Below are 12,835 nucleotides of genomic sequence, written 5' to 3' on the forward strand. Positions count from 1 at the left end.
GTCAGAACCAGGTCAATATCTCACACAGTATATACCGATAAGTTTCCAAAGAGTACATGACTTAGATATAAAGAATGATAGCATACACAAATTAGATAAGCAAGGAAGAAATTACTTCTGAGATTTATGGATGAGGAAGAGTTCATGACCAAATAAAAGATAGATTTATCCCTGTATTACATCAAAAGATAAGATGAATGTGCTTGGGATTTTACCCATATTTTAATAATAGGGTTTTTTTCCCCAGATGATTTGTATTTGTTTCCCCAATGATTCATGAGTATATTTTACCTGCATTTTTCACTTTTTAGAAAAGTAATTTTTAATATTCAAATATTTGTCCAAATGTTTTTAAATCCTCTGTCCATCCCAATGAGAATGACCACAGTGATAAGATCACATATCCTTTTGAAGTTTAGTAGTAATACTGTCTATGAATGTATCCATTCTTTTTGCACTCTTCTCCTTTAATACATTTATAATATATTCCTTTTTTAAAGTTTGAATTTGGATCAGAGAATTTGAGAATAAAAGTAGAATTTCTCATGAGCATAATTGTAAAAGTTAGACTTTCATTAGGTGCAAAGTAGAATTGGTTTCTTGGAGACATGAGGATTGTCTTCAAAAATTTGAATTGGCTCCAAAAATCTGAATCCCATAAAATAAATAATTTTTATTGTATAAAATTAGAAATTTTTTACATAAATTAATGTAGCTAAAATTAAGAGGACAGCAATAAACTGGAAGGTGAAAAGTTTTACAGCACATTTCTCTGATAAAGGTCTCTTTTCTAAGGGAATAGAGTCAAATTTATGAGAATAAGAGCTATTTCCCAACTGATTGAAAAGTTATAAGAAATAATTAGACAATTTTCAGAGAAAGAAATCCAAATTATAAAAAGCCATATGAAAAATGGCCATCCAGGTAGTAGCTTAGTGCATAAAGCCCTGGACCTGGAGTCGGAAAGAATCATTTTCAGGGGCAGCTAGGTGGCGCAGTGGATAGAGCACAGGCCCTGAAGTCAGGAGGACCTGTCTCAGACACTTAACACTGCCTAGCTGTGTGACCCTGGGCAAGTCACTTAACCATGTATGCTTCAGTTTCTTCATCTGTAAAATGAGCTGGAGAAGGAGATGGCAGACCACTCCAATATCTTTGCCTGATATTAATGGAATCAAATTTTTTTTTAAAAGGGAAGGAAGGGCACATACCATTTCTAAATGTTAAACTATACTATAAAGCTATAATCATAAAATAATTTGGTCCTGGGTAAGAAATACAGAGATTGATCAGTAAAACAGATTAAGTAGATGATATTACAGAAGCAAATGAGTAGAGTAGCCTAGTGTTTCATAAAACCAAAGATTCCAGCTATTATAGGAAGAATTTATATAGCAAGGGTAGTGGGAAAACTAGGAAGCTTCTGCCTGACAGAAACTAGCTATATAATGATATCCCACACAATATACCAAGATAAACTCTAAAAAGATAACATGCCACATAGAAGGTGGCATCATAAACAAATTAAAGAAGCAAAGAAAAAAAATGACAAATGTCAGAGGGGCTTTTGGGAAAACAGGCACATTAATGTGGATATATGAACTGGCTTTGATGTTCTAGAAAGCAATTTCAAACTACACCCTAAAAGCTATTAAACTCTGCATATTTTCTGATCCAATGATGTCACTTTTAGTTCTGTGATCCAAAGAAGAGAAAAATAATTCATATTTACCAAAAGAAATTCGTAATAAAAGATAGCATTTTATAGTATTTTAAGGTTTACAAAGTACCTTCTTACATGTTATCTCATTTGATCCTCTATCCTGTGAACTAAGTGTTATAATTTTTATCATCTCTTTTTGCAGTGACAGAGAACTAGAATGTCATGTTCTCTTCAATTTGGGAATGACTGAACAAAGTATTGAATATAAATGTGATGAAATATTTTTGTGACGAAATATTTTTGTGCCATAAGAAATAATGAAAGGGAAATCAGAGAAATCTGAGAAAACCTGTATAAACTGATGTAGAGAATGATTTATGTAATAACAATAACATTGTAAAGATAAACACCTTTGAAAGACTTAAGAACTCTAATCAGTGATTAATCCTGATTTCAGAAGACAAGATGAAATATACTACCTATACCCAGATGGAAAAGTGATGGACTCAAGAGCACAGAATGGCATATTCACTTGGACATGACCAATGTAATTTTTTTTTTTTTTGCTTGCACATTTTTCTGATCGAGATTTGTTTAATTTGCTTTCTCAAAGGGTCATGGGGGAACAGGTGAGTAGAACAGTAAGCAAATCTCATTTGGAAAATTAAAATTTTTTAGAAATACTAGCTCTGATACTTATTACCTTGGGACATTTCACTTAACCTTTCCTTTAGATAAGTCTCCATTAGCTCATTTGAAGAATAAAGTTGAATTAGATATTTCCTGGGGTAAAGAACTACTGGGTATTTTGCATATTATCTTCTTACTAAATGAGATATTTGTAAAGAGCTTAACAGATACTATTAAGTACTTAACAAATGCTGGTCTTCCCTTTCCCCTTTCCCTTCTCCTTCCCATTATATTACAGTAGCATATAGCTTACAATCTACAACATTTCCTTTGGCTTACTATCCTTATTTTTCTTATCATATAAGCATCATTGTATGATCTCTATTAGGAAAAGCAAGTTTAACATTTAGTATTGGGGCTTTAGGCTCAAAGATAGAAATTTAAGCAAACTTCCAGCACCACTAAAAAAGTAGACTCTTGGACTTCTGAAGTAAATGGAAATCTCCCCACCTATCCCAGATCACATTTTCTTATCACTGGAGCAGAGAGTCTCCCATGAGTGGTTGTGGTAGAAAAGTTCATTGTCTGGAACCCCACTGGTGAGGAGCCTCCCTAAGCAGGTCCTCAGATCACAGGTACATGTTATAACCATCTTTGCAGGAGGTGGGTAGACCTGCTGGAGTTTACGCTACAAACTGAACCTAGGCTTCCCTGGACATCTGAATTTCTGACAATTTCCCTGAACCATTGCTGGTCTTAGACAAGTATCTAAGGCACTAGAAGTTGAGTGACTTGCCCAGGATCACCGAATCAGAATGTGGCTAAAGTGGGACATGAAACCAGGTCTTCCTTGTTATAAAGTAGGCTTTCTTTCATTCTATGCTGGCCTAGCCTCTAAAAATACACAGTCACCTCCATACCTGTAGACATCAAAATTTAGTGGAGCGACAAAATTATTGTTTTTAATGGGCAGGACAGTGACTTCATTTTGCTTTTTTTTTTTATTATTATTATAGATAAAAAGAATCAGCAATACCTTATGGAAATTGTAGTTGGAATAAGAAATGGAAGCTAAATTACTATTGCTTCTATATGGAAAGATTCTTAGCATGAGATGCAATGAATATTTTCCCCAAGCAAACAAAAGTCATTCAGAGACCTTTTAGGTTGCTTGATGTTCATCCTTTGATTTTGGAGGAAATTTGTAATGTGTTTTCTATATCCTTTGAACTCTCCAATGTTGATTTTCTTGTCTTTCCATTAGAGACTTTAACTCTCACTCTGTCACGGAAGATGATCCCTTTGTGATCATAGCCAAACCAAAAGGGAGGGTCCTCTATACTGTATTCACGGCATTTAACTTGAGATGAAATTCGGAAATCTGCCACCCTACAACAAAAGGTGCCATTAGTTGATAACAAACAACAGTTCTCACTAGGGAAAAATCTAACAAGATCCAATTATAAAGTGTGTGTATGTATGTGTGCTTTAAAGCATCCTTCCTCAGAGTTGGGCAACCAGTAGCCAGGACCGACCTTCCCTTTGGTCTGGCCTTGGAATATAATTTGCTCTGGCACAGGCAGATGGCGGAGATAGCTACCTTGCATTTGTAACTCCTCCACCATCCTTTCTCACCCTCTTCCCACTGGGACAGGCATTAATACTTTGGAAGATGATGAAGGAATATCTTTGGTTTGTAGTTAGATTTGGATCCATAAAAATCCATGAAGTTTGTTTTTGTAATATGGAGCCTTCCACTCAGTACTTTCCCCTAGAGAAGCCAACTGAGGGAACACATGCACTTAACACCAATGGGATGCTCCAGAGATCCCATGGGAGACAAGGATATGAATGCATGAAAGCACATTTCTTACATGTGTACGAATGGGGCAAACACTGGGGATACAAATCCTGACAAGAAAAGCCCTGCTGCCCAGCAGTTCACAGAGATGCTCAACTTCTACATGGCGGACTGAAAGTGCCCAGGGGGCCTGGAGAGCCAAGCAGCAGGGCACATAGGAAGGCTCAGAGGACCTGGGGATGAAGTGGCATGGCAGAAGGGAAGGTCTGGGTGCTCCCTGTCACTGGAAGAGTAATGGGTAATTGCCACCTTATCCAAGCCAAATTGCTCCAAAGCAACTAAGGTCAGGGGAAGAGACAAAAAGGAAGGTGAAAGGGAAATGTCTCCTGAGGAGAGGCATAGGGAAAGAGATGGGAGGAAGGGGAGAGAGAGGAAAAGGGGCAGGAAGGGAAAGAGGGACAAAGAAAAAGAAGAGAGGAGAAGGGGAAAAATAAGGAAGTAGAAGAGACCCTCACTTCCTAAAGCTTGAATGATTCACTAGCTATAACCCCAGAATATCACCCACATGGACTTTTCTAGCCTACTAAATCCTATCTCTTGGGTAACCCCTACTGTCTGAATTTTGCCCCTGCTTCTAGGGCTGCCGAATGTTGCTGAAGAGAGCCACAATATTGAGCTAAACATTTATAGCACAAAACTAAGGTTGAACCCTTACTGTTGCTAAGAAATCTAGTCTTAAAAAAAATCTATTCTTATATTTCTTCAGAAATATAACTATTAGAATTGCTTTATCTCCCTTCAGATTCCCAAGAATTTGGGAATTCCTCCCCTTAGAGAAGTGATAACCTTCTGTCTCACTCTTCTGAGATACTTCTAGTTCAAGCCAGTGACCTGATAATGTAGGTTCAGAACTGGAATAAATGGGAGAAGCAAAGATAGTCACTGAGAATCCCTCGAGTCTTTTTATCTGTATAAAACTCCTGCTGAGATTTACCAGCCTCACCTGAGAGATCTCTAGGTCCTCATGGCTGCTTTGTATTCAGATATGAAACATCTCTTTGTATTGAAGTGATGAGGAAGGAATATCAACAAGTATTATTGAGGAACTGAGACATGGAAAAATTAGCCTAACTTGCATGAAGGAGAGATTAGGATTTTATTGCTTCTACCACACTCAGAAAACTGAAGCCATCTGAAGAACTTCAATCTTCATTGGTCCTCTTAAAATATTTTTATCATAATTATCCATTCTTTCCCTCTTAGAGGAAGGGAAGACCCTTTAATGATTGCCTTAAATGTGCTCATGATGCCCATTGCCTTCAGCCTCCTTAAGGACTTTGTTTAAACTGTGAATCTCCTCCCTACCACATATGGCTCTCTTCAGACCTCTTGCCAACTGCCCACAAATACATTCAGTTTTCCTCAATTCTTAAAAAATGTTCTCTTCCTAATCCCTCAAAAAAGGTGTTTGTCCAGTCTCCTTTCTTTGATTCTTCTACCTTTATTTGTTGTCACACTTTATGTTCTCTCCCAAAGGTGGCCAGATTTTTAGATAAATTATACATCAATTTCCTTATCTATTGTATCCTTAATCCTCAACATTCCATTTTTCATCCCCACCACTAAATAAAATTGTTCGTTTGGCTCACTAATTTTATTTAACTAGCATTTATTAAGCTTATGTTGTGTGCAAAGCTCGACTTTTAAAAAAGTCTTCATTCTACTTGTCCAAAGTAGCATTTGTTGTTCTTTTCCGGATACTTAGTCCTCCCTTGATTTTTGAGATATGATACTCAATTATCCTCCTACTTCTTTAATCATTTCTTTTTTCTTTATGAGCTACTTGTCCTTTTCTTGATCCCTTAAGAAGGGTATTCATCCAATCAGTTTTCTTCCATCCTTCCTCTACAATTTCTCTTGGCAATACTCCATGGCTTTAATAGTTCCTTCTACACAGATGATTTGAAAATGTGTCTCTATCTTTGACCTTTCTTCTTAACTCCCATCCCATTTCCCTAACCCTCAGGGCATCTCTACCCAAGTTTATAACATAAAACTCGTTATGTTCTACACTGAGTTTATTGTTATTTTTCCTAGAAAAGCTGTTTTTTACATATTTCAGTTCTATAATTATTCACCTTTTCTCTCAATAAAAAATCAAGGAGATTAGATTAAACTTTTCCTTATCCCTAATCAATATCCAATCAGCTACTAACTCTTGTGGATTCTACCTCTGCCATATTTTTCAAATCCATCTCCAAATAAAAGTCATTGTCATCTGCCTAAACTATTGGAATGGCCTACAAATAGGTTTGTTTTTTTTTTCCCCTTCATTCTCTCCAACTCACTATGAGACATATAAATATATTCATATGACTTGACTAATCTGTTTCAAAAGATTTCCCTAACAATCCAATCCTCCAGTCTGATACTACTACTCTCTTCCTCACCAGCCATGTGTGGAAGAAAGAGAATGAGACTTGGGCCCAGAAAATCTAGATTTGAATCCTAGTTTTGAAATGTATGAGGTTGGGAAGGCCATTTCCAGGTCTCTTCTTTCTCATCTATAAAATGAGGATAATAATGGTCATATTACTTGGTTGGTAAGCTGTAAAGCAGTATTTGTGTGAATAATCATTATTGCACACTACTCCCCTTTATATTCCGTATTCTCATTTCCTTTCCATGCTTTTATTATGACTTCTAAGCATCAGGCACACTGGACCACTAAGTCTCCTTATTCTTGCTTCTCTGCCTCACTGCTATACTCCTGTGCCTGGAGTGTCCTTCCTAGTCTGACATCCATTACTCCCACCCCCATATTAAATACTTTCATTTAAAGCTCATTTCAATTTCACACCTCCTCCCAAAAGCTTTCTCTGACACTTCTCTTGAATCAGAGAAGACCATAATCCCAGCTATACTTATATATTATATATATATATATATATACATATATTTATATATATATATATATATATATATATATATATATATATATATATATTTATTTATTTATTTACACCTGTCTCTACTTGCTACTTTATTTCCTATTCTGGCTATTTGTGTATATATCATATCCCCTGTCTAAGTTGTCAAATTCTCCAACTAAGCATAATTTATTAGCATATGTGCTCTGTACACAGCAGATGCTTAATAGTTTTTTTTTTAATTGTACCCAGAGGAAAGACTTCTAGAAAGAAGCAAGCAATGTGATTTGTCCGAAGTGCCACAATGCAAGCCAAATGTTAGTTTAGACTAGAACAAGGGTGCCCCACAGGCACATGCTGGTTTAGAAAACCACAAATAAGCATTGGCTATGTTGCACTATACTTTTTGTTTTATTAAACCTTTCCCAATTTATCTGGTTTGACTGCACTTAATAGTTTTGCAGCAGCATGAGTTTGACAATTCTGATTTAGAAAGCCAGAACTAACTAATCAAGAAATAAAAATGATGTGTCTTGAAAAAGCTAGAACCTAGTAATATGTGTAGTATCAGAAATATACCATGATGATGCTGCCCATTCAAAGTGATACTTGCCCATAGATAACTTAATACCCTGTGCATATTATCTACATTGACCATCTAGCAGCTGCATCACTGTTAGTGGGGTAAGGAACGCAGTGTGGCCACAATAGTCAGAGTTAAGGCCTTAGAAATAGCCATGGGAGTATAATCTATATATAATGAGGATTAAAAAAAAATAATAAAAGATATTTAAGACATACGTTTGTTGATTGTATTGGATCATTTCAATGGAAAATAAAATATACATAATTATCTAGCTCAATAGGAAAGCAACCTAAGCACTGTTAACTCAAATCCTACTTATTTCACTGCATTTTGGCTCACATTTCAGCTCATGTGAAGAATACAAAAGTTCAAGGAGTTATGTTAGTTAAAGCCATTGTTTAACTATATGAATTTATGGCTCAGAGCCATGAATTCCCTGTGGGCTGAGACTTGGCACACCAGGGCCTTTTCTTTAGAGAAATATTTTGTTCCAGATTTAAAAACCATAAGTTCACAGTGGGGGATATGTTTTTTCATGCTATAAAAATTAAATTAAGTGTTCAAAATGCTTTTCTAAGTTTTTAACTATTTATGCGATTCTTGAATATTCTTGAACTAAGCTCTTAAACACTTCCTAAATCAAAAAGGGTTGCAATGAATGATAGAGATTTTTGTTTTTGTCTCTTTTTAAGACTTATTTTCTTCCCCTGACTTCTTTCTCTTTCATTTTATGTGTTTAAGAATCCCACAATAAGCAAATTGTATTTTATGGGACATCTTAACTTTAGGATCTGTCTCAACATGTCACGAGAGTATGCGGGATCTCAAGCAGGACAAATCCTCCAATCTATTGTCAATAATAGTCAATATTCAATAAACCTTTATTAAACACTGACCATGTGCAAGGCATTGTACAAAGTACCGGGGATTCAAATAAGAACAGTCCTTGTCCTCAAGAAGTTTATAGTCTGAGATTTCTAATGATAAGTTTATCCTAGGGGAAGCATAATGTTCAATGAGTTAAAACCAACCAGAGTTTGTGCTTTATTTCTCCCATATTAAATCTGCCTATATTTCTTCTTCTTTTTCAAACTCCTAGAAAAATCTATGATACAAAAAGTTCATAAGGAAGTTAAATTCCTCATTTTCACTTGCAATCTGGCTTCTGACTTCCCCACCCACATGAATATTCTTTTCTAGATCATCATTGGTAACTCCTAACTACAGATGTCATCCAAACCTCTTCTTGAGTTCTCCTCTCTCTCTACACTTAGTCTCTTAGTGAACTCACCAGTTCCAATGGATTTGTCATCTCTTTGCAGCTGGTTACAGCTTACATGCAGCAGTCTTACATTTAGTACCTATATTTCCATCAAGCTTCAGTTCCATATCACAAACTGCCTCGGTCATTTCAAATAGGATGTTTGTGACATCTCAAACTCAACATTTCCAAATCAAAATTATTTCTTCTAATAGGCTCTTCCCCCTCTTCCAAATTTCCCTATTTCTTACCAGGGCACTCTCATTATTGTATACTTCCAGCTTTATAACTTTAGTGTTATCTGTGACTCCTCGTTTTCATTCACCAAGCAAATGCCAAATATTGTGGGTTTTACCCTTATAACATCTCTCATATCCAACTACTTCTCTCAGGTCTTAACTACATCTCACCTGAACCATTTCAATAATTTCCTCTCTGACTCATTTCTGTCCCCACCACAATCTAAACCTTCATACGGTTATCAAGATGAATTTCTTTAAACCCAGATCTGACTATGTTACTCCTCCATTCCATAAATCCCAGTAATTTCACATTGTTTATAAGATATTAAAAATAGTCTTTTGACTCAAATTGTCTTTTTAATATACTACTTCTTTTCCCTACATCTCTACATTCCCTCTTTTCCTCACTGATAACCCTTTAGTTCTCATCTCCAGCTGGTTATCAGTCATAATTAGAATATATCCCCTTACCATCTCAACTTCACAGAATTTCTAACTTCTTTCAAAATGTTTAAGTAGCAGCTTCTACAAAGTGTCTCTCCTTGTCCTCTCAATTGCTAGTGCCCTCCCTCAACAACTGACTTGTATTTGACTCTTATATTTATTTTCTATTTATTATTTATATATAGTGAGTATCTACTTACATAGGTACATATTGTCTTTCCCCATAGAATGTACAATCCTTGAGATCTGAGGCTCTTTTATGTTTATATCCCACTACCTAGCACAGCAGTTGGAACATAGCAGGTAATTTTTTCATTGAGAATCCTTAAGACTATGGAAGTTATATTCTTCCAACTGATAATAGACATGAAGTCTGCAGAATCACAGAAGTCCTCAGTTGAAAAAGACTACAGCGGTCATCAAGCTAGCCTAAACCCAAATCACAAATTATATTTGTTCCAATCAACCCTAATTTCAATGAAACTATAATTACCAATCACTGACACAAAAGAATAAAGGGAGGTCAATGTTTGTCTTAGACCATGATTTCCATTCTCTTCTGAAGTCTTTCATCAAAAAGGACAAATTAACTATTTGTTTATATGGAGTAGCTTTAGGAGATCTCACTTACTTCCAGGTTATCTCAAATTCAGGGCAGTTCTTTGGCCAAATGGAGGGGGTGAATCTATTCTAAGATACCCCTAAAGAAAATCTTAATCTTGAGCATAAACCAAAGTCTCCAGCAATAAAATTAAATTCTTGAGAGTACTTCAGAGTGGGATATCCATAGACATTCAGACTTTCTGGGATCATTTTAGGATTTTCTTGGATTTTCTCCAAAGGAAATTTAGACCCTCCACACAAAGGAGAACAGGTCAACAATCAGGGGAATTTGACCTTATACAAGTTCCCTAAGTTCTTCCCTATGGAGGGTAGACATGTATTTACACACCTGCTCCTTCTGAAAACACTGGGAAAAACTTTAAATAGAAAGAGATTAAATGCCACTGCCAAATAGAGCTCTTGCTTGATTTATTTTCCTTTAGGCTGGGACCTATATATGTATGTTAGATGGGGCTAGAAATTACCTTAAAAATACATTCTTAGGAGTATATAAATATATTTTTTGTTCCCTTGATATGCAACTACTTCTACCCTTGCTTTGGCAAAACTGATCCATGATCTTATATAATGTGGCACTGGAAATAACTAACAGTTAATAAATCCAATTTAACATATGGAAAGAACCTTCTTTAAATTAAATTAAAAGCAAAATTCAAAGGCACAAAATCAGATTCTAAAAATGTAGAGCTTCCCAATTATCTGAGAAAAGAGTGATGGAAAATGAATATTTATGAAAATGTAAATTTGGTGGAAAAATGGCTACTTAGAATTCTGGTAACCCCATATAAACATTCCTTTTAATTTCAATGACCTAGAACATAAAATGACAGCATATGATCAAACCATTTTGGGGGGAAACAGAGGGACCCAGGATGGCCAGCTTTATTTCCCCTCCTCAGAAGTAAAATTCCAACTTGGCACCATGCTCCCATGTCAGGACCTTTACCCACCTCCATCCTCTTTTTAGCTCCTTTTTGTATGTTATCTTTCTTCATAAGAGTGTGTGCAATTTGATGGCCAAGACTGTCTTTCTTTTTGCTTTCATTTGTATTTCAAGTGCTTAGCACAATGCCTGATGCATAGCAATCACTTAATTAATGCTTGCTGCCTTGTTTTTATCTGCCTTGATGTAATGATGAGGATGACAATGATAATAATGATGATAAATTATAGACCCATTATCTTTAAGGAACCCAGATTTGTTGGTCACTATAGATTGTGCCACAAAATGGCATCACTGCAGGCTGCAAAAAAATTTAATGCCTATTAAATATAACTGAAGAGATGACAGAAACTTGTTCTGCAAATATAGACTTCAAAGTATCATTTAGATTCTGATACAAATGTTTCCCACAAGAAACCTGACAAAATGTTCATCCACACAAATGACATTTTTCATGGATATTACCATTCCAGATACTCAATCTTCAGGTTATGTGTAACAAAAGACTCTCAAAATATAGAGACTTAAAGGAAGATAAATCTTTCTGGGAACAAGATCACTATTTTCTTCTCTGCCAATGGAGTTTTCTCAAAGACAACAGAAAATACATTTATTTTTCAATAATCTCATTCAGTTATAAATACTTATTTTATCCACCTGTGCAACAGTGCATAGAAGATTAAATATAAATTTGTTATAACACACTAATAATTTGTCAGACTGTTTATATCTAAGCTCCATTTAAAAAAAGATGAAAAATGAGAAAAGGTGAACAGTAACAACAACAATAATAATAAGCTTGTATTTACATAAATTAGCTCACATCATGTGATCCATTCTATCACCCTATGCAGCAACTAATGCAAGGGATTAGTACCCTCATTTTAGAAATGAGGAAACTAAGGTTCAGTTAGATAAAGTGATTTTTCTTTCCATTTTTAAAACCAAACTGCTTCTCTGACAGTGACCTTATGGAGGCTGCTGTTGAGCATAAAACAAAACATTTGTAGGTATAGATATTCAATGAGATTTAGCAGATACAGGCTTCATTTTTTATTACTCATTTTCTGGATTATTCTATCTGGCGGTCAATTAATAAATTGGTTTATTCCAAGTATAGTATAAGAAAAGTTATCTTTGGATAATTATGAGAAAATGAGATCTCTCCACATACTGAAGTGGAGATGGCATCCTTTCCATGTGAGTAGAAGTCTGAAAGCAGGAAGCATCTGCTTTATTCTGGTCCTGTTCTATTTTTCACTTTAGGGCTTTTCCCTCCCACTTTTTCTGTATAGATGCAGAGGCTACATGGTGTAGGAGAAGGAGTGCTAGCTTTAGAAACAGAAGATGTAGTCTGGCATCTGGGTGTTGTACCACAGTTTCCCTAAATTGTTCTGCCTTGGTTACTTGAATTGTTCTGCCTCAGTTACTTGAATTGTTCTGCCTCAACCACCCTGGTTGCAACTCCCACTACTGACCATTAGGACTGAGATCATTTAGGGCTGGCTACTCTAAGGTTATAAATTGTAAATACTTAATCTCAGGTAAGGGAGAGTTCAGACATCCTGGCTCCTAAGTCCTCCTGAGTTATGCATTTATGGTCCTCACCCCCCACCCTGTCAGAACCAGACTGATGGTCCATCTTTAGAAATTCCCGCCGTTTACCAAAGTTCAGACACCACCCCCTTGCCTACCCTTACCTATGAAAACA

General features: G+C 35.8%; 1 protein-coding gene across 1 annotated transcript in view; it reads right to left on the reverse strand.

The window, feature by feature from the left end:
- Window positions 1-2,559: 2,559 nt before the first annotated feature.
- Window positions 2,560-12,835, reverse strand: part of FBXL13 (F-box and leucine rich repeat protein 13) — a 247,639-nt gene continuing 237,363 nt past the window's right edge. The window contains exon 17 of the mRNA XM_031938696.1: window positions 2,560-3,682. Within this exon, the coding sequence (XP_031794556.1) occupies window positions 3,472-3,682 (211 nt within the window). The 3' untranslated portion in view covers window positions 2,560-3,471. The remainder of the gene's footprint in view (window positions 3,683-12,835) is intronic.

The sequence above is a fragment of the Sarcophilus harrisii genome, chromosome 5, assembly GCF_902635505.1.
Source record: "Sarcophilus harrisii chromosome 5, mSarHar1.11, whole genome shotgun sequence".
In the NCBI taxonomy this organism is placed as follows: Eukaryota; Metazoa; Chordata; class Mammalia; order Dasyuromorphia; family Dasyuridae; genus Sarcophilus; species Sarcophilus harrisii.